Consider the following 27,313-nt stretch of genomic DNA (forward strand, 5'->3'; position numbering starts at 1 on the left):
CATGCTTGAAGATGAAAGACGCAAGATTGTTGAAGATTACAAGACACGTGCTTGAAGATAGAGATATGAAGCTACTGCCAAGGGGGAGTCTGTTGGTACATGATGTCAGTAGTTCAGTGTCAAGTGTCTGTAATCGTGTTAGTTGGATTTGTGTTATGTATGTAAGCGAAGTTCTCACAAGTTCGCTTGATATAGGCGAACTTGTGGAACAAGCGAAGTTAGGGACAACTTCGCCTGAACATGCCAGGCGAAGTTGTCGTGTTTATAAGGTTTAGGTTACGGCAGTTTTAGAAAAACAGAGAATTCATTGTTAATCGAGTTGTAACTAGTCAGAGAGTTTGTGTAATCAGTGATCATTGTATCACGTGTTTCCAGTTGCAATACAACGTGTCTTTGTTTATTGTAACGTGTGTTCGATCGTGTTAGCTCGTATCGTCTTCTACGATCGTAACGTCTTACGTAGGGATTCCGCACCTACGGAACGAGATATTCCGTGTAGATCCGGCTGGGAACCTACAAAAAGTTAGTTAATTTTATTTATTAATTAGTTATATTTAGGTAAATAAATGAATGAACATTGGTACTTCAAACATTGCTATGTGTTTTCAGGACATTGGAAGTTATGGAGCTTAAACGAGCTAATTCAAAGCCATCCAGATGAAGATTAAGCAAGCCTCAAGATGATGGAAGCATGGGGAAACATGTGTTGAGGGTTAAGAAGGATTCGGGAGAGGATTGGATGAGAAACATGAAGCCGAAGCGAAAACTGAACAAGATGGGTTACCAGGAAAGTGTCTTTTAGTAAAACGGGCATATCTCGGCCTAGAAAATGAGTTACGGAATCCATAATATATGAATTTCATGTTTCTCGACGAGAGGAATCTGAATTTGAAGTCAGTTTCATCTTTGCGTATCGCAAAGATGTAGGACATGCAACTTCGCGATACGCGAAGATGCTCAATGTCGGCAAAAGTTATCGTTTTCACTATATAAACGATTTTTCGACCCTATTTCGGATATTACGACTTCTAGAGGCAGAAGATGTGTTCTAAGACGATTTTCAGCCTTCCCGAAGCTTCTGGTTTGTCCTACTATCGTATGTTCATCAAGATAAGTGCTTTAACGATTATGTCGATGTCCGGCTAGTCGTGTGTGTTCGTTCTAGGCTAAGGTTTTGTGCAATATACTGTTATGATCAGATTCTTATGCTTCATGAATATAGCTTGATTAATTTTATATGATTTGTCTTGCTTAATTAGTATTTGGTTGATTAAAGCTTGAGTTTGCGATTATTGATTTGTGCAACGTTTGTTTTGTTGTCCATCAACACTTAGGGTTAGGCTCTTGTGTCATTGGACTAGAATCATCAAACCTTATCATTGAGTTAATCATCTTAGACATAGAGTTGGTAATTGTGGTGTCCGTGTGCATTTGTGTCAACAATTCGGTTAGGGTATCGTTTGTCATTATAAATCAAACCATAGGACTAGCAATTATTATAAAACCAAAGACTAAAGAATCTGTGATTAACGTATGGAACACATTACCCGAACCTAGAATGAATACTTTTAAATAATATTGTTTAAAAATCTTTTTAAGTAATAATTAGTTTTAATTAAATCTTTTTATAAAAACCGCTTGACATCGGCTGTCCGCTTAGATTATAATTAGTTATAAATTAAATAAACTTGCACTTTCCTTGAGTCCTTGTGAAGACGACCTTACTTACCCGTACTTATTATAGGTATTTAAGTCTTAAAATTAATTGTTTGAGTAGACCGCGACAGCCTAAGTCATATTTGCGCGCCTGTTATCCATAAACCTATGCCATATTTTTCAACATTTTTAACAATAATTTGGTTGTTGGTGACTGCATATATTTTTAACTATCTTGAAAGAATGCATATTATTATTATTATTATTATTATTATTATTATTATTATTATTATTATTATTATGCAATCACTGATTTGGTTTGGTGATTTTACAGATTAGTTATATATCAGAATGCATTTTTACCTAATAATCTTCTCGTTGTCATTGTAAAAATGGCAAAACGAAGTGAAAGCTATATCACTAGGCTTTCAATTTCAAGCCGGTTGCGTACAATCATTTCTTACTATATCAAGAAACTTACAATTATATAACAAAAGTTGATCTTAAAGAGTCAATCATTGGATCAAATGCAGGAGTCGAACAATCTCAGTTACCAGATCTTCTCCATCCTCGAGAACGAGTTCTTATTCAGTAACGACGATCCAATGGCGAATGGTGGTGACCGCGGTGCTAGAGGAAAAATCTGTGTGCTATCGATTGATGGCGGAGGAATGCGGGGTAATGTTCTCGCTGGTAAAGCTTTAGTTCACCTCGAAAAGGCTTTGAAAGAGAAATCGGGTGATCAGGAGGCGAGAATCACGGATTATATTGATGTTGCTGCCGGCACGGGCGTTGGCGGTGTGTTCACTGCGATGTTATTTGGAACAGATAATCAGATGGTTCCGCTTTTTAAAGCGGAGGACACGTGGCGGTTTTTAGTTGAGCATGGGAAGCGGTTGCGTGATACCGGATCAAGTTCCGGAGGCGGCAGTGGAGGTTTATTAAAAAGGATATTTCGTGGCGGAGGTGGTGGTGGTGGTGCTGGTTTAAGCAAAGCGACGATCGTGTTTGAAAACACGATGAAAAAGGCGTTTGTGGTCAACGGAAGAAGTTTGACTTTAAAGGACACGTTGAAACCGGTTTTAATCCCATGCTATGACCTCTCCAGCTCAGCTCCGTTTTTGTTTTCCAGAGCCGATGCTTTGGAGGACGACAGCTTTGACTTCCGGCTCTGGGAGGTGTGTCGTGCAACGTCAGCCGAGGCGGAAGTGTTCGAACCTGTTGTCATAAAATCCATTAATGGAAAAACAAGGTGTATCGCGGTTGACGGGGGGTTAGTCATGAGTAACCCCACCGTAGCTGCAATGACTCACGTGCTACATAATAAAAAAGAGTTCCCATTCGCACGTGGGGTGGAGGACCTTTTGGTAATTTCACTTGGAAGTGGTCAACCTTATGAAGGAAACTATGATCATGAGCAAGTGAAAAAGTGGAAGGCTAAGGACTGGGCTCGACACGTGGCGCGCATTTCTGGTGGTAGTTTGGCAGACATGGTGGATGATGTTGTGGCAATGTTGTTTGGTCAGTATCGATGTAGTAACTATGTTCGTATTCAGGCGTATTGGAACACGGGTAAGGATGTTAATACAGATCCTAGTTTGAGTAATCTGAGTGGATTAGGTGATGAGATGTTGAAACAAAAGAATGTTGAATCTGTGTTGTTTGGTGGTAAGAGGATCAGTGACCAGACCAATTTTGAGAAACTTGAATGGTTTGCCGAAGAACTGGTGACGGAACATCGGAAGAGGAGTGGTCGATTTGCTCCCACCGTTGCCTTCAAGCAAACTACCGGTTAAACAAAAACAATAAGTATGAAATTCATATTTAACTTTTATAATATGCTACATAAATTTCTATAAACAAAGTCACTTCCATCATGATTTCAAACGCGATATGAGCATATAGTCATATACCATGAAATGATCTAGATTTATATTATCTTTTTCAAGTCCTTTATTAATTAAACAGATCGACTAACCAAGTCGTTTATTAAATAACCTGTTATTACTTAGTTTATTGAGCTTTTTTCCATTGAATTTGTTACATTTTTTTCTTAATTATGTAATTGTTGTTATTTAGCATCTACCATGTGTTGTTTAATCATTAAATTTTACCTTGTGTATGCAAAACACATGTTATTATCTAAATTTTATGTAGGGTTAACTAATTTTTAGTTAAAAACATCAATTTACTTGTGAGGTTATAGTACATAAAAAAATAATTGATTACATAAAATGTTTAGTTAAAAACATCATATATTTTTTGAAGGACTAAATGATGCCCTGCACATAATTTTACTTGTGAGGTTATCGTACTTAAAAAAAATATAACTAATTACATAAAATGTTTATTTAAAACATCATTTTTTAAGAACTAAATGTTGCACTGTACATGATTTGAACTCTTAACCTCCTATTTTACATCTTAACTATTTTACCATTCCATCAAAGCAATTAAAAACATCATTTTACTAGTGAGTTGTGAAATCAACTAGTCAACTAGAGATCAATGAGCTGCTAATGATCCGTGATGCTGACGTGGCAAGTTTTTATATATCGTGTGTGCATGCATGGCTTTAAAATACATAGTAAATTTAATAAAAACGGATGTAACATGTTAGTTAACATTTCTTAATCGTTCTTCCTTAATCAGCATTACCCTTGATCACCTATCATATCACAATCATTGACCGCCACGTGGCCAATTCATGATTATTCAAAGACCACCACCTCTCACCACCCTCGACCGCCATCCACCACCATGGAACACAAAGAAAAGCATAGATTTTAAAAAACTTAGTTAAAATGCTGAATAAAATTTGCTCCAATGTGCAAAATGCATCATATATCTAATAATATACAGTATACTGATAAGTTTTATAAAGTTTGCTCCAATATAACTATAAAGTAATTAGTGTACTGTAAATTCCCTAGCAATTAATAACATAAATTCATTATGAATGCAGGTGTGACATATATAAAGGTTTTCCTTTCGAAGGAGGTGGTGAATGAATAATGAACTACTGATAAGGGTAGGAAGGTAAATATATTAATAAAAATGTATGGTTGGGGATTGTTTTGTGTACGACATTAATGTGGTGTTAGTGATGTCTATTCTTTCTTTATTTTGTGAATTGTCTCACTAGAAAAGAAACTAAATGAAAAAAGTGAAGCATATGGTAAAGAAATCTAGTTTGTAGGACTGTAGGAGTTTGTTAGTGGTATTGGATATTTGAGAATATACGACCCGTTATATCGGAAGTGAATCAAGAGTCCTGTGGGTTATTTTTTGTATAAGTGTGTATATTACGGGTTTTCAATTATCGTTAACTCCTGAGATTTTTAAGCGTCGACCCCAATTTTTAATTTACTTTAAAAAAGAGTTATGGATTTGATTAAACATTAGAGCATTATTTAGTTTTAAATATCATACAAATAAAAATAATTATGTATACTTCAATTTAGAAAAATTATAATATAATATATAAATATTATACAATTAAGAGAAGTTTTTAGATTTTTTTTAAAACTTACAATAAACATAACTGTTACACAATTGCTAGAAAATTAATTAAACTTTACGTAAACAGAAACTATATATAATAAAAAGTATTATAGAACATGAATAAAAAGAATTATAAAACTTTCGGTGGTGCGATTACTTCTAGCATCCATGTATGCAAGAGCAGTTTTTACATGCCTAAAAACTTTAAAATAAAATTCTCCATCCGTGGGACTCGAACCCACGACCACGTGGTTAAAAGCCACGCGCTCTACCAACTGAGCTAGAACGGCTACATGTTATGACAAGCCACTAATTCAATAATATATAATGTAAAGCACTCTTAAAATGTCCAAAACCAAGACAAGACACCAGTACATAATTACACATAGCATCATAAATCATTATATGTACTTAAAAGATTTATATAAGATCGAAGGGTTTATATTAGTTCTAACTTCTAATACGAGTTAGGAGATATGTCGTGCGAGGAGATATGTCGTGCATGCTCATACACGTTCCTCTGATCCCCAAGTTGTGGTTAGTATTTCTTGTAACATAAATTGAACAAATGTTCTCACCAAAATAAGTAAAGTAGTTGTTTTCGCATTTATTTTCCAACTAACAACATTTTAATCGTGTATGACGATAAAGAAAGCCCGAAAACCATATCACATATGACGATAAAGATCGCCCGAGAACCAGATCAACAGTTTCATTCTCATTTTATTCACTTCAATTTTAGAACATAATGGTTGGGTGTTATTATTACAAATGGCCTTAATTACAAACTCAAGATTTTTCAAAATCAATCAAGAGCTCCAACCATAAACCCTTATTGTTGATCATTCTTACCCTCTAACCATTCTTTAAATCTTGCTTCTTTATCATCTTTAAACTCATCAAAACTCTCAAACCCGGACCGATCCGACATCAAACCATCGACCGATATCTCTTCATCACCCGCAACCAAAACCCGACTCGACACAGGCAATTCATCCCCAACCGACGACAACAAAGTCGTCGACTTTTCAACATCAATAACATTACCCTTCCATCCGGCCCGACCCTTAAACCCCAAACCCGGTCGACTACTAATCAAACCCTTTCTCGGTTGCTTCGACGACATAACAGCCAAAGACTTCCTAATATCTTTAATCATATCATCAACAATTGGAAACCCGCAAGCCGCCATGGACCTCACCATCGCGATCGAATCCTCCGAATCTTCCGTATGCAAACCGATTTCCCGCGATTTCGCGGAGATTAACAAGATCCGGTACCGCCTTTTGGGTATGTTCTTGAAGATAAAACAAACCCAGTGAGGGTTCATTAGCTAATGATTACATCATGTCACCTAATCCTTCTGTTATTAGTTTAAACCCATCTACTGGTGTGTAATTATGCATCTTGGTAAGTGCAGATCGTAGCTCATCATCACTGATTCAAAGAATATGAATATCAATATCAATAAACCCTAATTGCTTAATTAGACACGATAATTGATACCCATTTGGATTAAAGTAACTTACTTGAACACAGATGGTGGATTGGTTGGTCAATTGGCTTAGAACCCTAAATTGGCAAAGTCAAAATTAGGAGTGAAATTCGGAGATTGGTGTTGAAATTAAGAGAATTTGGATTGTGAATCAGTCGATCATTGGGTTATAATTGCTAATTTGGTGAAATCGAAGTGATGGTATGTGGAATTGAATTGGGGTTTGGGGATGTTATTGTTTAGGTGATGTTATAGTGATGGAAATTGAAGGGTTAAATACACGCTTGATTATTATATTGTGTTGTGTTGTTCTTTTAAAGAGAAAAGAAAAATATTATCTTGAGTAGATTAAAATAGAAGTTTCCTCAACTAAACAATCGATTTAATTTAGATTAATTTTAATATATCCAAAGTTGTTAAAGTAGTTGATAATATCTGTTATATTGGTTGACATTATATTATAATATACAATATTTGGATTTTATTTTGATGTAGATATCAACTAATATCATATTGGTTTTATATCATTGAAAGTTTTGAAACTCATGACATATCTGGTTTGATAACTAAACAGGAGTCTTAAATATCTTAGGTTTTGAAGATTACCACAAGTATTGTGCTTATGTGTTTACACGTTTTACAAATTCGAAGGGTCTTTATTTGTTGTTTTCATTAGCTTTTGGATGGAAGGAGCACTCGTATGGGTTAGTTGGTCATAAATGGGCTAAAGTTTTTGTGTTTGTTTGTTGTGTTATATCTTTATATCACACTCTAAATTGTATATATTGATCATCAGAAATAATGACGTCTCAAGATGCACAAAGGAGACGAGTAGAGATGTTGATGGAGTATCTACATCAGATCTACCAGAGCTTTCATTTATCATTATATTATCGGGTTTTATCTTCAAATCGTTCTCTCTTTATGTTTTCAAATCTATCTTGTATATCACTTTCATCATGTTGATAACTCTGTTCTTGATGAGAGTATTATTTGGATTCTGTTTCTTTCATCTATTCGTTGTTAATTAACCATATGATTCTTGTGAATCATTTCTCACATTGGTTGTTTATTTGATTTTCTGAGCTGTATGTTATTGGTTGACTTTAAGAGAACTTTTATTGTATTTCTCACATGGTATATCAAGACGAATTGGTAAATCGAGAGTCTAGGGCTTTGATACCATGTGAAAATCAAGAGTCTATGACAAACTGGTAAATCAAGAGTCCGTCTAGGGCTCTGATACCATGCCAGAAATACAATCAAAATTCTATTGAAGTCAACAAGTACCATACAACTCACAAAATCAAATAAACAACCAATTTAAGAAATGATTCACAAGAATCGGACAGTTAATTGACGACGAATAGGCTAAAGAAACAAAAACGAAATAATACTATGATCAAGAATAGAATCATGAACATAATGAAAACTGATATACAAGATAGATTCAGAAACATAAAGAGAGAGCAATAACATAACGATTAATGAAAGCTCTAATAGTTCGAATGGAGATGCTCCATTAACATCTCTACTTGTCTCCTTTGTGCAACTTTGGACACAATTTTTTATGATGATCGGCGTATACAGTTAACAATGAATTTACACTCTAAACTCGTATGTGATATTGAATTAAGTATTGATGCAAAAATAAACACTTAAAACAAATTAGACATTTACATTAGTGTTTTGTCATCTTGAGTTAAAACATTTAATCAAACACAAGAGATACTTTCCCAATTTGGCATACCATAAAAACGACTCATGTAACCATGTCAACACCTTTTCGGTTATCAATACACTTCCTTTAGAATCTTCATAAAAATCAGAACGATAATCATCCGTAAGTTGTAACACATGCTACAACTAATTTCATATGTTCTCCTAAAGTTCACTGGTATTTAGGATCCATGTGAAGTTGCTTCTTACATTCGTTAGATCACAATTCTCTGTCCATTTCAGAATGCAGAACCGCTACCAAGGATCCGCCTTTTATCAGGCACTGCTTTTAAAGAATATGGTAATTCTTAGCCAAAAACATATGTTATCATGCATTTGACTTTTGAGGTCAAATGAGTTGCAAGTTGACTTTTTTCCCTATTAAATCCAGAACTGATCTGAATCTTGCTACAACTAAATGAGAATTTCCAGTTCATTATGTAACATATGTCATAATCAAGAATATCTGGAAAATCATATAATATGTATTATTATTTGACCTAAAAAGTCAAACAGTAGTATTTGCAGCTGTTGTGGCCAATAAACAAACACAAAAAGTAATTGAAGATACAACGAACAGCGAAAGATATGTCTGTCCATGTGAGCATTTGCCTTTTATTATTCCCACAACCAAATCTTGAACTTCAAATACAGAACCTTATAATAAAACATTATATCTGTTAAACTGGTGCTAACTTCATTATGCTCTTTGACCCTTAAAATGAGTAGATTCTTATAGATAACATTGCACTTAACCGGTGATTGAGACACGAGTTTGTGGGTTTGCAGCCGACTGCAACCTCTAAACGCAACTTTGTAGTGGATAAAACTGTATTCACAGTTGGTTAACATGAAAATCTCGACCTATGAAGCTTTGCATCTGTTTAATGCAACTTTAGCTTAAGCTAGTTGGGCGAGAAGCAAACGTTGGCCAGGATTCTAACATTATCAAATTGCGATTGGTATCAGTTGAAAACAGATGATTAATGATTTGTTGGTTCGGACAGCTTTTTGCACGCCCTTTCCTATACATGTATACCAAATTTTCCTCCATTCTCTATTCTACCAAATGAGCTTCATTTCTAGTTCTCCTTGTATTAAACCAATGAGTTAAGTTTTTCTCCGTCCCAGTGGTTTGCTCATTTTAACAAGTTTAGTCGAAAACTGAAACCCTTAACCCTTTGAATCACTACGGTTTCATTTTTTAACTGTTTTGTGTTATTGACGCTAGATGTTTCAGTTATCTTTCATAAATGACCAAAATACACCTGCGTGTTATATAATATCAAATAAAACCATCTAGTACACTGGAAGCAAAAGCTACTACTATAAGAGGCGAAATATCTTCTTTTAAAGTGATCTCAAAATATTCAGCAGGGCTATTATAAATACTCTTGAAGTACATAAAGATCTTCAAATGACATACTACGTAAATATTCGAGATGCATAAACCAAAAGAAGACATAGAGGGATCGAATAGCAATGCACGTGAACTTTCAAGGTTCCACTTCATCCAGATTCCGACAAGCATAACTTTTGATGATCAAAGATCTTCTCAAATCTCAACCTTTACTTACACCTGCAGATCAGAAACTTGAATTTAGAATAATGAGATTATAAATCACTAATCTAATATAACTACTTCTCTTTATTCAAACATCAACGAAACACAAAATCTAAAAACGATACCCTCATTTCTTTAAATCAATCCTCATTATCACTCTCGTCACTAAAATAACTCGTCTTCTTCATCTTCCCTTTCTTCCTACCCTCATCCCGACTCCCCTCACCACCCAACAACCTCTCACCCGCCCCATTATCCACCACCGACGCCCAATCATCATTCTCAAACACCTCATCACCGCCCGCCTCATCATCATCATCCCCAAACTCCTCCTTCCCTCTCTTATACCCACCGCCTTCCCTCCTCCCTCGTTTCGACGCCTGGGGTCTCTCCCGCGCCCCCAACTGATTCCTCGGACACTCGTAGGACAAATGCCCACCCTCCCCACACTCATAACACCTACTCTTATCCTTATACAACCTCCTCCTAATAAACTCCGGTGCCCGGCCATTATCCGAAGCTATCGAAGCGGTTAACGTTCGATTATTAAGTACTTTCCCATTAATCCCAGCAACCGCCTTTACCGCATCGTCCCGAGCTACGAATAACACAAACGCAACGCCTCGGCTCGCACGAGTGACCCGATCCTTAACGATTGTGACCTTGGCTACTTTACCGAATGTGGAGAAGATGGTGAATACGTCTGAGTTTGTAAGGCTGTAGTCCAGGTTGCTGACGTATACGGTGGATTTGGATGGGGCTAACCCTCCGCTTCGATTTCCACTGCCGTTGGGTCGATCAGATGAGGGTTTTGTTAGGGTTTTGCCGGAGGATGATGGTGGTGTTGTGGTGTGACGGAGGAGTAACGGTAGTAGAACATGTCGTCGTCTTCATCGTCGTCGCTGTATTTTCCGACCATTTTGGGACAGTTTAAGGCAACAAATTATTGATGTTGAGTATTCACAACGATTCTAGGGCACGAGAACGCTTGGTTGAGATGTATTAATTTTTTGCCCACAAAAGTTTTATTAAATTCACTACAATTTTTTTAGTTTCTTTAAAATAATTTCATGTTTTTCTAGCGACCAACAAAGTTTGGCCACCAGGGTATACCCACTGGAATCATGCCTGCGATCTCATACAACGTTGGTGAGCCGGCCCGTTACTAGTTATTCAGGAAATTCATTGCCCGAAGTAGGATGAGCTCGGGACGGTACTGGTACCGATCCCGAAAATCTCAACCCTGAAAATCCCAAATATTTGATACTAGTACTGGGACTGAAATGTTCGGTTCAATACCGGTATTGGAATGTTCGGTCGGTTCGGTACCGGTATTTCGTGTAAAATTCAGGAAATACAGGTTTTTGTATAGACCGTTGTGGAAAAGGAAAGGAGATCGCGGGTGCATGGACAGTGGCGGAGCCAGGAAGTTTTTCCTATGAGTTCGGGATTTTTCAGTGTTTGATTTTTTTTTTCGGTCTCAAAGTTTTCTAGCCCAGATGAGTCAGTTCGGTCATTTGGCCAAATAAATAAAATGCAATATCACTACCATAACAAAAGTATATCGCCAACATTAAATAAAATAAAATTCATATTAAATAAAGAGGTTTACATAGTATAATTGTTCCCTATGCGTTTTCATGTATAGAAAACGACATCGTTGTCTCTCTAAAATTCAAGTTTTTTTTGTTTTTTCACCGGCGAACAAAAAAATGTTTTCGGAGATTTCTTGACACAGAATTCGCTCATTGAAAAAGAATGGGTTCGCTCATTAAATCGTACCTATAAGTTATATAAAAAAAACCAAAAATGGGCTAGGTTCGGCCGAACCCGGTGACTTGTATGTGGCTCCACCTCTGAGCATGGATAGAGAGAATGGCCGGTCTGTATAGATTTTTGTTGGAAAAGACTGAGATGACCGTTCTTAAGTGTTGGCTCATTGCTGATGTACTTACGAAATTGCATTTGCTTTCTGTACACGATATATTATCTTTCGATGGTATTGTATCAATTTGCTTTATCCGTATGATATACGCGTAGATATAGCTATACAATCAGTAAATCATGTAATCTATCATATGCATATCATAATTTTCATAACGCGTATAAATGAAATATCAAATTACTACACTATTGGCTTTTCAAAAACTAAAAAACCAATTTACTGCACCAAAGTGAGTTTTAGCTCGATTGTTAAACATACATCACAATGCAGGCTTATATGACCGACCTATTGACCTTTACAATAAGTCAAAGCTAGAGTCATCTAACAATCAAGCTCGACAACATCAAAAGATTACAAGAAATACATGTTTACAGTTTCAAGAAACAGAATGATAGAAGATCAACATACATCCAAGTTTAATCAATCAAGAACCATCTCAATCACTAAAGAAAACAAGACTACATTTGTTAGTTGCAGTGCTATAAACATTCTGGTGAGCATAATTCTTCTACTCGACCACGCAATTCTGACTGGTCAAACTAATCATACAGACCTTCATCAAGCCATACATCAACTAAGAAATCTACCATCTCCTACAAAAGACAAATCAAAACCATGATTAAAATATGTTTTGTTTGGTCAACGAAGATGTTGACTTTTGAATGTTTTAGACGGAAGAATCATGTGCTTGCAGAAGATCTTACAGGCAAAGGAATTGGCTCAGGAAAACGGTCATTATTAGAAAGCAGGTCCTCATAAGTTGTTGACCAGCTGCAATACAGAGTTACAAATCTTACAGTCAATCAAACTAGTATGTTGACTTTTTGAGGTCAAATGAGCAAGCCTTCAACTCTAGATAACTATGGTATCTTTGAAAATTCAAGAAAAACGGTGTGTGTGTGCGTGTGTGTGTATATATATATATATGTTCATCTTTGGTAACAGGAAATTCCATAATTGAACTCAAGGTGTTGATATTAAATATAAACATATAAACTTCGAAGATGAAAACTGAAATATTTGACCTTAAAAGTCAAAGGTATACAAACCTTATGATTGGATCTTCCAGCGTTCTTTCTTTTCGGGATCTTTGAGATTGATCCCCGACCCATTTTCTTCGGCTCTCATTCCAGGCAATGGCACCTAAAAATATATTAAATAAGTTTAGATGATAGATTGATAGATAGTTCAAAAATATTTATGTTTTGCGAAATTTGAATAACAAAATGCCAAACACTAACCATGGTTAATAAATATAGCGTTGTTACTTCCATTGTTTTCGGGATTTTTTCTAGCTTCTTTTTCCAGAGACGCTATTTCCAAAGGTCGTTTCTCATTGGGTCGAGAACATCCCACGTTATTGATTTCCATCATCATAATATTATTGGCTCGTGAACTTGTTGTGTCGACTTCCATCATCATAATACTATTTGCTCGTAAACTTGCTGTCTCAACTTCCATCATCATAATATTATTTGCTCGTGAACTTGTTGTGTCGATTTCCATCATGTTTACAACTCAAATATATATTTTTACTGATAAATACCCGATTTTTCGGAAAACTTATGTAATGTAATTTGAGTATTAGTCAAGATTGCATCTTTATTTACGCAAGGTTTTATTCGCAAACCCGGACACCTGCACAAGAACACATAGGCAGTATAATAAACATCTAAAATAAGACGTGACCCGCGACAGATCTACAATTCTTTTAACATCAAGCAAGTGAAAACCATAGGTAATATACAACATCCTATGTTTATAACCATCATGAACATTCATAAATCCCAAATCCACCAAGATCCAGCTATCAATCATATTTAATAATTCAAAAATCCCCAAAATCTCAGAGAGTATATAGTATACACCATCATATGTTTATAACCATGAAACATATCTTAAATCTCATATTTGAATTAAAAACCCTACAAAAAAACACACTGCACATTGTTCAAAATGACAAAATCAACACATGAATCAAACTTAAAAACCAGCAAATCTCATAAACCACTTATCCAAATACAAAACCCACAAAAACCCTTTTATTATTTTTCATAACAAGTAAGGCATGGGCTGATAAATTAAATAAAAATAAATAATGATAACTATTTAAATAAAACCCAAAAAAACAAAATAAAAAAAATAATAGTAAGTAGAGAGAGAAAGTAGGTATACCTTGCTTAAATGCCCGGATTGCTAAAAGAAAGAAAGGATTTTTGGTAGAATAGAGGGGTTTATATAGACAAATTTTCAGTAATTATTTATTTATTTATTTATTTGTTTTTTACTAGTCAATTTTCTTGATGAATAAGTCTAGGTGCCCTTGGATCTTCATGCGTGGATCTTGTCTAGATATCGTGAAGTTAACTTTTATTTTTATTGATGAAAGGACGGAAGTACCCTTGGATTTAACATTCTAGGCTTGGTTAGGTGAGGTTGTTTTGGACATTTTTGCTTGTCACAGCCTTGCAACTTTTCCATGGAAAATGACCTGTTTTTTGTTTAAATGTTTTTAAACACCTTTTCTTATTAGAATATGATAAATTTTTTAGTATTACTATTGTCAATAATCATTGACTCGGCTAACAAATGCTAGTTGGGTTAATTAAGGCAAAGGATGTATCAGGTTTTGAACCAAGCATGTGACAAGAATTTTATAAAAACCTTTTCAAGGACACCTGGTTTGACTCCAACAAATATATGCCATAAATAAGGGGGATGACCGTTTTTGTAGATTTGAACTCAGGTAATACGGGTTGTATTGGGTGATAAGCCTTTTGAAATCCCCCAGCAACCAGTTAAACTAAAGTCGCTCAAAAAAACATTATACTTGCATATTCATATGATTATGTTATGTTTGTAATTAGTGTATTACTATTATAAAATATACTAGACCCAGTGACCTGCATAACCATGATTATATTTTGTAATTAGTGCATTACTGCTATAAAATATGCTAGAACCACTGACATACATAATGCATTTAGCTTGCATTTTTTATATGGATGGTGAGTTGGAGGAGAAAGACAAGAGAGAAAATGTTAAAAATTCTTGACCAAATACATACATTTGGGATGTTGTGAGGGAGAATGAGAGAGAAAGTGACGAAAGAGAATATGTGAAAAGAAAGAAAAATAATATAATAGATGATGTGATATGAATTTACATATTTTGCATTGGTGATGGTCTAAGTTCATAAACATAATTTTTATCCGGAGTCACTCTTACGTTATGTGATGTATCCACAAGCCTAGCCCACGTTTTCAAAAAAATGCACATAAGCATTTGCAATTGTGCTATTTACTCTTTTAGGTTGTATGGGATAAAAAGAACTGAATCCAAGACTTTTAACCACAAAAAGTTTTCTATCACTACAAGTTATTTTTATCACAAATTTACATCAAAATTGAAGGCAAGTGGGAACAAGCTCGACCGTTAGCCCCTTTTGAATTGTAAAACCAATAAGTAGATGCATTAAATATAAAGCTACACACATAATCATAGGGTGCACCCACTTGTTACAAAATATATATATATATATATATATATATATATATATATATATATATATATATATATATATATATATATATATATATATAACCGGCTAGTTAAACTCCTATGATAATCACAACACAACTTTTTCTTCGTTGTTATTTCAATTACCGTGTTAAAAACAGGCCCCATCCAAAGTGAGGACAGAGTGAGCTACGGCTTCAGGCCCGACCGTCAGATAGGCCCAAATCTTTTTTCTTTTAATTATATATGCTTAAAGTACTATATTTAGATTGTACATCGTACATCAAAGTTTCCTTAGTTAAGTTAGAAAAAACATTTAAATAACATAAGAAAATGCAATAAGTCCGAAGTCTTGAAAACAACACAATGTTTTTTTTAGTGTCTTTCTTTTCTTTCTTTAAAAGATTTTCCCATAAAGATCAATAATTGTTTAAACTATTAAATCAAATCTAAAAAACACAAAAATCTATATCACTTGTCCTGGCCCAAAACGTTTTAAGGATTCTTTGAGCCGACCCTGTTAAAATATATTTCTTTCCACGTTTTTTCAAACTATTTCTTAGTTGTTACGAGTATTGTGACACCTTCTAAATTCTATCAATTACCGTGTTAAAAAACATCTCTTACCACGGCAAAGGCTTTTCCCTAGTTCACAGTTATAATCAATTAATAATAATAACTAAAATACCCATAAAACAAAATCATAAAACTAGGAAAAAACACACACACACAGCAAAACCTTAAACATCACAAAAACAAACGTATACTCTTAAAACAACTAAAACAGTATGTGGATATCACTAACAAGTAACAACCACGTACGTAAAACATTTAAGTATCAACCAAACACTTACCTATAACTTTCTACTTATTTCTGAATCACAACACCAGAAACAATGGTGTTCATGCCACACATGTTAAACCCTCTACAAAGCTTGTAGTACCCGTGTTCACCCCAACACTTTCCCCACGAATTCTTGATAATCCAATACGGCTTATCACCAAATCTCAAAATCGAAAACCCTTTAGAACCATACCCCACAATCAGCACACCATGGTTCACCAATTTCTTCGAACAAATCAATGGACATGACACCCCGCCGATGTAAGTTTGCATGAACACCGCGTTTAATCCAACTACAACAAATAAGAATATAAGATCAATAGATCATCCTATGTTGGTATGTGTTGGGTTTCTATGGAAATTTTAAACTTAGTTAACCATTTAACTAGTCATTAATTAAGGCGGAAGCGTGATAATCACAAACTTAAAAATATGTATCCATATATATATATATATATATATATATATATATATATATATATATATATATATATATATATATTACAAGTTTATATGATATGTTAATCTATGAATAACCCTTTATTCTTGTTTCAAGATTACCATTAATCTTAAGATTAGAAACCCGAGACAAAAGATTAAATAATACGGAAAAAAACTAAACTATCAAAATTGTAAAACTTACATTCTTAAACCTTTAAGAGATGTAGTTGATGGTTGAAGAAGATGATGATGTTGATGCTAGACTTTCAAAGGGAAGATCCTCAAACGGAAGATACCCCGAGCCTCCAACACACACCGAGCTATGTTAGGGAGTTTGAACACGAGAAAAACGAGACCTGAACCTCTTCTTTTCTTGTCTTCGGCCTAACCAAAAGCAAGAGAGAAAAGGTATTGTATATTTCTTCTTACTTGAAAGTATGTTGATGCTATTTAAAATGAGATCATATGTCAATCAAATCCTTGGTTAGGTCTTGGTCAAGTAAGTCTTACTCAACCTACATCAACTCTTTTTACCAACTTTGACCAAGTGTATGGAGTGTATCTGACTCATGTTTTAAATGATATATATATTTTATACCTTATAAAATATATAAACACCCCTTCTTTTATAAACCATTTTATAAAAGAACACATGTTTAAATAATCATTCCAATAATAATTATTTGAATAAATAAATTAACCAATTAATTTATTTAACACTTTCAAGTAATTATTCAGAAACCAGATTTCTGAATGTGTCGTGTTCTGTATTTGTTTTATAGATCATATCTCAACAAATACATAATTGGTGTGTGTCTAACTCGTTATTGGGTATGACCCGACTTGGATCAAACACGACTAGCCACATTAACCTAATTATGTGTCTCGGGCATACGGTATTCCAACAATCTCCCACTTGCACGAGACTCATAGGAAGTTAATGCTAATGGTGAATACCGCCTAACAACAGGTCACCATCCCTAGTGTGTTTGACTAAGTGCCATTCAATAACATCATCCCCTTCAAGTCCATACTTGATATGATATAGGTAAGTCTTATCACTACATCCCTTTGTTACTAGATGTCCTGTCAAATCGAAGAGACACATAGTGATCATTCTCTCAATGATTTAACTTAACAGGCCTTAGACATCTAAACTCTCAACACATAAGAGGAACAAATCCCATCTTGACTGCATACATCCTCGTTGACATCTCGTATGATATCTGAGCTCTTTCTTTTACGTCATCGTGTTACCGAAATAACAAAGAAGAGAGTCAAGTTATCAGACTTGATGAAAAACCAGATCCAATATGCATCTCAGGTCAAAGGACACAATGATACTCGCCTTTACTCAAGGATTACTTATGATTAGTTACACTAACTCCATGCAGTGATCCTTGAGAGCGGGACAGTCCAATATTTGTATCCCACAAATATCTATGAACTTTGGTGGCAAACCTATGCCCTATATTCATCACATGAATATCAACCAATACGGGTTCATAATAGTCTTACCTTCATACTTGTTCCCACAAGTATGATCGACTACGGACGTTTAGAACAACATAAGTCATTCATGGATTAAACATGCAAATATAGAACATAACTCATTGAATAATTAAAACATAATTAATTTTCATGAGATACCCATTACATTCGTTCTTATATAAACACTAAACACAGATTAAATCCACTCACTAGAATACCGAAGTCCTAATGCACAAACATGACCCTCATGCTTTGGCCTATCGAGGAGCTTCGTGAGTGGGTCCGCAATATTTTGATCGGTATGAACTTTATGAATACATATCTTTCCCTTTTCAACTTCATCCCTTATGTAGTTGAATCTGCGCTCAATGTGCCTCGTTTTCTGATGAGCACGAGGCTCCTTGATCTGTGCAATAGCACCCTCATTGTCACAGAATATCTCTAGGGGCTCCTGAATGGTAGAGATAATCCCTAGATCCATGATGAACTTTTTCATCCATGCAGCCTCTTGGGCTGCCATTGAAGCGGCGATGTACTCAGATTCTGTAGTGGATAACGCGACAACATCCTGCTTCGAACTCTTCCAAGAGACAGCGCCTCCATTCAAAATGAAGACATATCCCGACTGTGACCGAGAATCATCTCGGTCAGTTTGGAAACTCGCATCCACGTAACCCTTTACGACGAGTTCCTCCTCACCAGACCCATATATTAAAAACATATCCTTAGTCCTTCTAAGGTATTTTAATATATTCTTGACAGCCATCCAATGACTGTCACCTGGGTTGTGCTGGTATCTACTCGTTATGCTTAAAGCATACGAGACGTCCGGTCTGGTGCACATCATTGCATACATAATAGATCCTATTGCCGAAGCATAAGGAACATGCTTCATCCTATCCTGCTCTTCCTTAGAGCTAGGACTTTGGGGTGAGCTTAACACGGTTCCTCTAGGAATAGGTACCAAACCTTTCTTAGAGTTTTCCATCCTGAACCTTTTCAGGATTTTATCAATGTACGCACTTTGATTGAGTCCGATCAATTTCCTTTGTCTATCCCTATAGACCTTTATTCCCAAGATATATGTCGCTTCTCCAAGATCCTTAATTGAGAAACGACTACTTAACCACGCTTTAACGTTTTCCATACTTGGTATATCATTTCCAAATAAAAGTATATCATCGACATACAAAATAAGGAACATGATTATACTCCCACTAGCCCATTTATACACACACGCCTCATCACCGTTTTGGACGAAACCAAACGCTTTGATTTCTTCATTAAAACGATGATTCCACATCCGTGATGCTTGTTTCAACCCGTAGATTGATTTCCTTAACTTACATACTTTATCAGGATTAGATGGATCGACAAAACCTTCAGGCTGAACCATATGGACATCTTCCTCAAGATATCCATTAAGAAAAGCGGTCTTGACATCCATTTGCCATATCTCATAATCAAAATGAGCTGCAATGGCAAATAATATCCTGATCGACTTAAGCATCGCGACCGGCGAGAAGGTTTCATCATAATCAATCCCTTGAGTTTGCGTGAAACCTTTTGCTACAAGTCGTGCTTTGTAAGTATCTAAATTTCCATGCATATCGGTCTTCTTCTTGAAGACCCACTTACATCCAACCATTTTGGAGTTAAGTGGACGATTAACCAATTCCCAAACTTGGTTATCGTGCATGGATTGCATCTCGGCGCTCATGGCTTCAAGCCACTTGTCACAATCAGGTTGTGACATAGCATCTTTGTAGGAGATCGGTTCATCCGAATCGACCAAGTAGCAATCATCCACGAGAAATCCTTATTTCTTGGGAGGTCGACTAATCCTACTAGATCTGCGAGCAACGTGTGTATGATCAACCATTTGATCACCTTCAACATCCTCGTGTTGAAAACTAGTATCGACCAACTGTGTATTATCCAGTGATTCTTGAACCTCTTCAAGTTCCACTCTCTTTTCACTAGGTCCTTCCATAAGGAACTTAGTTTCTAAGAAGTATCCTTTGCGTGAAATAAACACTTTTTGTTCACTAGGATCATAGAATATATATCCTATATTATCCTTTGGGTATCCTATGAAGATACACCTGATGGATCGAGCCTCAAGCTTATTTGGGGTGTCACGTTTAACATAAACTATGCATCCCCATACCCTTAAATATGAAAAGGATGGAACCTTTCCATGCCACACTTCATAGGGTATTCGATCCACCTTTTTGGTCGGGGCCATATTCAAAATACGAGCCGCTGTAAGTAGCGCATATCCCCAAAATGATGGCGGTAGTGAGCTTCGTGCCATCATTGATCGAACCATGTCCAACAGTGTTCTATTCCTCCTCTCGGATACTCCGTTATGTTGAGGAGTTCCAGGAGGAGTGAACTGTGAAATAATTCCACAATCTCTAAGATGACATTGAAAAGCATCACTTAGGTATTCGCCTCCTCTATCGGAGCGGAGTACCTTGATTGTTCGGTCGAGCTGATTTTGTACTTCATTTTGAAATTCCTTGAACATTTCAAAGGCTTCATGTTTGTGTTTCATTAGATACACATACCCATATCGACTAAAATCGTCGGTAAAGGTAATGAAGTACCTTTCACTATTCCTACTAGTGGGCTTGAGAGGTCCGCATACATCCGTATGTATGATACCTAACAAGTCCTTAGCCCTTTCATTTGTACCTTTAAAAGGTTCTTTGGTCATCTTGCCTTGAATACAAGATTCACACTCATCAAACGAACCTAACTCATTTGTTTTCAAAAGACCATTCTTTTGGAGAGTATTTACACGATTCTTGTTTATGTGTCCAAGACGACAATGCCAAATGTAGGAATCACTCAAATCCTTTTTGAGTCTTTTAATGGAAGTTTGATATAATGAGCTATTTGAGGTATTGTCATGAACCAATTCATAAATACCGTTGTTTGGTACAGCTTTAAAATAAAAGATACCATTAGATAATACATGCATTTCTGATTTTACAAATTTAAAGTCAAAGTTACATTGTCTAAGAAGGTGCACGGAAATAATGTTCCTAGTCAAACTAGGAGCATACAAAACATTTCTCAAAACAACTTCCAAACCACTTGGAAGCGATAAAGTGAAGTCTCCTCTAGCGACCACGTGCACCCTTGCACCGTTGCCCATGAAAAGACTCACTTCGCCCTTCTTTAAGTCTTCATTCCTTTTGAACCCCTGCAACCAATTGCAAATATGAGTTCCACATCCGGTATCCAATACCCATGTGTTAGAAGAAATAAGATTTAGCTCAATATTAATCATAAAGACATTACCCGAGGCATGCCCCGCATTCCTCTTGTCTCTTAGCTCTTTTAGGTAGACCGGGCAATTGCGTTTCCAATGTCCGGTCTCCCCACAACCAAAACAAGGATCATCCTTATGACCCCTCGGTTCCACAACCTTTTGTTTCTTTGCCATAATCGGTGATTTGCCCTTACCCTTAAGATGCACAGGAGGACCCTTTCTTTTTGCTACCTTAGCCTTAGAATTGGGTTGAGATCGATTCTTGGATTTACCTTCATTGATCGCAAACACGGGTAAAACCCTTTTACCCATGCTCGCCTCGGCTGTTTTAAGCATTGAGTGAAGTTCTCCAATGTTTTTGTCCCACCCGTTCATGTTATAATTTAACACGAAAGTGTCGAACCTTTTCGACAAAGAGTTAAGGATCAAATCCGTTGCTAACTCTTTTGAGATGGGACAATTGAGCTTGGCGAGGCGATCAATGTAACTTTTCATCTTAAGTACATAAGTTGAAACTGGTTGATTATCATCCATTCTACATGCATGCAAGGCTCGAATCGTTTCGAACCTTTCAACCCTCGATTGCTTAAGGAACATTTCCTTAAGTTGAGTAATCATGTCGTACGCATTATGGTTTTCGAAATCCTTTTGGATTTCGGGAACCATAGTCGCCAACATGAGGCATGACACTTGAATGGAATCTTCCGTGTGTTTGACCCAATTCATGTATTCGACCTCACTTCCCTCTTCCGGTTCGTTGGGGATAGGTGTTTCCAAAACATGATATAATTTTTCTTGTTTTAGAACAATCCTTAAATTTCGGAACCAATCCGAAAAGTTATTGTGGTTAAGACGGTCTTTAGCGAGAATAGATCGGAGAGATACATTTTGGACGTTAGGGATTATGTTGTCGTCGACGTGTGCGGCCATCTGCAGAATTTTAATTAAGTTCATTTTAGTGTTTTACCTTTTTAATTATTAATACCCTTTTATATATACCAAATATAATTAATAATTAAAATCTAGAATCCAACGATAAACACGACTCCGGTTAGGTGACCCTTTTCCCATTGTCGGTTTATCAAGGTAGTTATTCATAACAATTGCAAACCCTTTTGCAACTTCTAGAGTTTATGGGACCGGTTCGAAATCATATTTCGTGTCGGCATGTTTATCCCATCAACACCTATTAGACCCCATGCTTGGGTGACCCTCTTCACATGGTTCTAATTTAAGTCGTCCTACTTGTATCAACTTGTAATATCAACATACAAACAGTTAGGTGACCTTTTTCCCATTTATATGCCAATATTACCTCAACATATTAATTTACTCTACGCGGTTAGGTGACCTTTTTCCCACTAAGAGCTTACTAATATGTTAAGCGTTATACAAAAGGATGGTGTTTAACTTGTTATCCTTAATTTTAAAAGGGATTTTTAGTTTTAATAATTCTAGTTGTAAAACTTTAAATCATTTTCTAACATGCATTTAGTAACATGATATTTTGAAACCATTTTCAAAATTCTAATTTATAATAAAACCATTTTATTATGGGCGTGAGACGGCTAGTTAATAAATCCATTTTATTAAACTACGTGTCACGTAATTACCGATAATTATTAGAACCCGTTTTATGCTTTGTTAATTAATTCTATGTGACGAAGTTGATATCCTAATATCTAACAACCACACAATCAAACAATCAATTAACAAGCATACACAATTATACTAGACACGAGCCACAAAGTTAGACCACACTTGTTAGCCGAAACAAGTGTGTGTCTTAGGTCCGATCCTAAGGGACACACGACACATGGATGTTGTAGCTCCCACTTGATCCCGCATCCAAATGCGTCAAGCATCTTCTTCAACCCCGTTGTAATCCATTGGGCTTGAACTTGGGCCTTAGCTTCCATAAGCTTCCATTTGGGCTCAATTGGTGGGCTTAGGTCCTTTTGGGCTTGAATCCCCTTAATGGGCTTGTGAGGCCCATTATCACCATACCCGGCCCAATAAGGCCCAAACTTCCAATTTTGCAATCTTCTTTAAATTTACAAAACAAATGTCCTAATACATTTTTTCTATAAAATAAAGATATTACAAATAATCTATTTATTACATACCCATATGAATAAATAATTACAAAACTGCCCCTAATTAATTATTACAAACCGAAACTTTGAATAATTAATAACAATCACAACAAACATCCATTTGGTCTACGGCTCGGTCTAGTTTTAACAAACATAACCCGTTATGTCTTAGGAACCCGTTCCAAAACCCCTTGACCTTATCGGGCCTAGTCCAACCCAATAGTTTGACAAAAATATTATTTAAAACCGTGCGGGGTAAAATTTCTTGAACATTTCGATATTGATTTGACACGGCTCGAGCTGGAGTAAGTTTACGTCAGTCCGCAGATAATAAGCATGTCTCATCAGTATATATGAAATAATATAAAAAATTTTATACTAGAAGTTATAAAAGAAAATCCAAATATAAGTAAAATTAGTTATAATAATATAATGTTAAAAAAAACAAACAAACAAACAAAAGGCTAACATGTCTTTAACTATGGGTATATTTGGCAAGAAGCTTTTAGGAGTTTGTAGGGGCTTCAAGCTTCAAGCTTTTAAGAAAAACTCATACTCAATTAAAAGCCTTGTTTGGTTGATGAAGCATGAAGCTTTTAGGTTATGAGAAAAAGCTTAAAGCTCCAACTAGTAGCGTTTAGAAAGAGCTACAAGCTTTTAGTATTTTAATTACTTAAATAACCTTCCAAAATAAGTATATGTAATATTATTGTTTTTTAGTTATGCCTATTTTGGTCATTTTATACATTTTATTAAAAGTTCCAACTACTCTGTCAAACACCTAAATATATCTAAAAGCTACAGCTTCCAGCTACCAGCCACCAGTCACCAGCTTCCAGTTACCAGCCACCATCTATTTTTGCTAAACATATCCTATATGTTTGATGCTAACAGGTCGTTGACCATGTGTTTGGAGGCCTAACTCATATTTGACCATGCATTAGGAAAGCTAACATGTCTTTAATGACGTGTTAGCCTAAAGCTAACATGTCTTTAATGACGTGTTATACTAACACGTCATTAAAGACATGTTAGCTTTCCTAATGCATGGTCAAAGATAAGTTAGAAGAGGGCATTTTTGGAATTATTAAGTTTGGGGGACAAAATTGACATCTCTTTCCAAAATAGGGCCATTTTGGGAATTTTCTCTTATATTATTAAGAAACGAACATGAACACTTTCAGAACAAACACAAACAAGGGCATTCCGTTCGTTCAATATCTTGTTTTCGTTCCTTTGTATTAGTTAAACTACACTAAGCAAACGAACACAAACATACCTAGCTAGCGCATTCGATTCATTTACCATGATAGTATTTATTACTCTACACTAAAAACGATACATAACTAACCGTGTGATCACAGTCAACAAGCTGTTGCTCGCTCAAGTTCCACAGCTTCCCCGTCGCAATAAAATTCGCACCTTCAAGAACTCCAGTCGTACTAAACGCCCAACATGCTCCACATGCACCCTGCATCAATTATCAATAAACTTTGCCCATTAAGAAAAAATCACACCAATTCCAACAAACTAATACTTAAACTAATAGTTTAGACTTGGGATCTTATGGTCCAATGCAAGTAATGGGGTGATGGTTGAGACTTCAGATAATTATAATTATGATCTCACGTTCGAAATCTGACGCAACAGGGCAGGGCCGTCTATGAGAACCTCTCACAATTTTGGGCCCTGAGACGAATAAAAAACAAACCCCTAAAATCACATTCTCAACTATGTAATAGATAATTTAACAAGTTTATCAATAATTTCAAAAGCCCAAAGCAACAAATAATAACAAACATGCTGCTAAAATGACGCATACAAAACACAGATAAAAGTTGTTTTCTATAAAGAAAAGAACCTTAACTGTGAGAATTGAACCCACTGCCATTGTTACCATATTCCGGAACACTTTCCATTCAACCAAAAAATTAGTGTGTAAGCTATTATGTTAAAATAAAATTATATATAAAATATAAATTTTATTTTTTAACAAGGGCCCGGGGTTCATCGCCCTCCCCTTGCACCGGGCCTGCAACATGGTTTTCTCAAGTTTCTTGATAAATCAGGCCTAAAGGGCTAAAATCAGTATAAATGGTTGGTGTCCTATCTTAAAAGGCTTACTCAAGTATTCGAGTATTAAGGGCAGTTCCAGACGCTCGTAAATATGACTCTAAATAAACGATCACCTGCTTCTTAACCTCAGTAACCGCCCCTTTATCTCTCCAATCAAAATCCTCCGGTAAATCATCAACCTCCAACCTCTCCACCGTCGTTACACCACCGTTAACCTTCACATTAACCCCACCACCGCCAGCTTTCACACCCAAATACATCCTCTCAAACTCCTCCTCCGACAGATCAGAAAACGGTGTAACCCCATGAACTGCAGTGGGGTCCATCAACTGGTGTTCCACAGCCTTAATAATATTCTTCGAGAACACACCGAGCCGGTGCAAATACTCGTCTCTAGTGGAATATTCTTTACCATGTTCTCGTATGAACGCCGTGAACCGGTGCTCCGTCGGAGTTCCGATGAGGTGTTTGTTTGGATGGTCTGTAACCTGGACAATATTAATGGGATCGTGACGTCTTGCAGTAATTGCATGAATGTGAATGGCGCATGTTAGCATGATGAGAACGGCGTAAGTTAGACGACCTCGTTCCATTATTATTGCCTTGTCTCCGACGGGGCTTAAGTTTGATGTGTCGGGTGAAGAGGATGATATAAATTTATAATATGGGTGGTGTATGGTGAAATGACGGATTTACCCCTTGTGGCGGCGATGAGAATAGAATGTGATTCGGAGGTTGTGACACGTGGAGTAAGGTGATACCACAGTGGCTTAAGGCTCTGACACGCAGCATTTACAAAGATTGCATTGTGGTCTGTAAGTATGACCCGACGCTTAATTAATTAATAGGATGTCTCATCAAATAACCATATAAGTTTGTGAAAATCAATAAATGTTTTTGAAACTTCAACTCTTGTTTACGACGTGTGACGCTAAGTCAGCTTTTAAAATATTTTGCAAAAAAGTGAGTACAGTGGTAAAACGTCTCCCCCCTCCCTTCTCAAAAACCCTAAATATCGTTGCATAACAACCATTTCAGCCCCGTAAGTAATAGAAAATGTATATTCTTTAACTTTAACTATATTTACTTTGTATCAATGTAACTAAATTAACTAGTGGCCGGGATCATGAACATATATAAAGTGAATGAAAGGTGTTACAGTATTACAACACCACCCGTCAAACATAAGCAACAATAACCGAACTAGCTAGTGAAGGTTAGATTGAGACGGTTATGAATGTTTCAGGTAATAGAGCCAATATTCATCTTATTGTTACATACGCATAAGTGTTTTACTGTTTTTAAATTTAATTGTTACCAGTTTAAGGTGTATTTGGTTTCAGATTTATCCATTAAATACGATTCGTTTGCGATACGTATTACATTTTTCTCATAACAACCATTCAACCCCTTAAGTAATAGAAAATGAATATTCTTTAATTTTAACATTTTAAGTATATTTACTTTGTTTCAATATAATTAATTAAATTATACGAAACGAAATATTTTCACTATTATATGTATTATAAAATGCCTATTACAACATATGGTAAAATTAATTTCAAGAAGTTACGCAGATGATTCCGCTATTAATGTGTGACATCTAAACACTTCAATTTAAAAAACGGGAGGTCTTGGGTTAAATACTTAAGTCTCATTTGTGACAAAGAAATAGCGGGT

At 35.8% G+C, this 27,313-nt stretch overlaps 2 protein-coding genes, 1 non-coding gene and 3 pseudogenes across 5 annotated transcripts; 1 reads left to right on the plus strand and 5 right to left on the minus strand.

The window, feature by feature from the left end:
• The first annotated feature begins 2,174 nt into the window (after positions 1-2,174).
• On the plus strand, positions 2,175-3,464 carry LOC143579220 (patatin-like protein 8 pseudogene; annotated as a pseudogene).
• A 1,913-nt stretch (positions 3,465-5,377) lies between these two features.
• On the minus strand, positions 5,378-5,450 carry TRNAK-UUU (transfer RNA lysine (anticodon UUU)). Its single transcript has one exon. It is a non-coding gene; the product is annotated as a tRNA-Lys (tRNA).
• A 420-nt stretch (positions 5,451-5,870) lies between these two features.
• On the minus strand, positions 5,871-6,412 carry LOC143579221 (uncharacterized). Its single transcript, XM_077062596.1, has one exon. It carries the CDS (start codon positions 6,362-6,364, stop codon positions 5,993-5,995), a length of 372 nt encoding a protein of 123 aa, XP_076918711.1. The 5' UTR covers positions 6,365-6,412; the 3' UTR covers positions 5,871-5,992.
• A 3,305-nt stretch (positions 6,413-9,717) lies between these two features.
• On the minus strand, positions 9,718-10,881 carry LOC143579222 (uncharacterized; annotated as a pseudogene). Its single transcript, XR_013143420.1, has 2 exons — positions 10,064-10,881; positions 9,718-9,953 (listed from the first exon to the last, which is right to left on the minus strand). The product of XR_013143420.1 is annotated as an uncharacterized LOC143579222 (transcript).
• A 1,443-nt stretch (positions 10,882-12,324) lies between these two features.
• On the minus strand, positions 12,325-13,412 carry LOC143579223 (uncharacterized). The gene is made up of 4 exons (XM_077062597.1): positions 13,125-13,412; positions 12,933-13,026; positions 12,588-12,654; positions 12,325-12,476 (listed from the first exon to the last, which is right to left on the minus strand). Exons 1-4 carry the CDS (start codon positions 13,390-13,392, stop codon positions 12,423-12,425), a joined length of 483 nt encoding a protein of 160 aa, XP_076918712.1. The 5' UTR covers positions 13,393-13,412; the 3' UTR covers positions 12,325-12,422.
• A 2,858-nt stretch (positions 13,413-16,270) lies between these two features.
• Positions 16,271-26,226, minus strand: LOC143579214 (putative cysteine protease RD19D pseudogene; annotated as a pseudogene). Its single transcript, XR_013143417.1, has 3 exons — positions 25,747-26,226; positions 24,909-25,028; positions 16,271-16,567 (listed from the first exon to the last, which is right to left on the minus strand). The product of XR_013143417.1 is annotated as a putative cysteine protease RD19D pseudogene (transcript).
• Positions 26,227-27,313: the final 1,087 nt, after the last annotated feature.

This window comes from Bidens hawaiensis, unplaced genomic scaffold (genome assembly GCF_021521415.1).
Source record: "Bidens hawaiensis isolate Kalapana, Puna unplaced genomic scaffold, B.hawaiensis_p1.1 tig00029633_1, whole genome shotgun sequence".
Taxonomy (NCBI): domain Eukaryota; kingdom Viridiplantae; phylum Streptophyta; class Magnoliopsida; order Asterales; family Asteraceae; genus Bidens; species Bidens hawaiensis.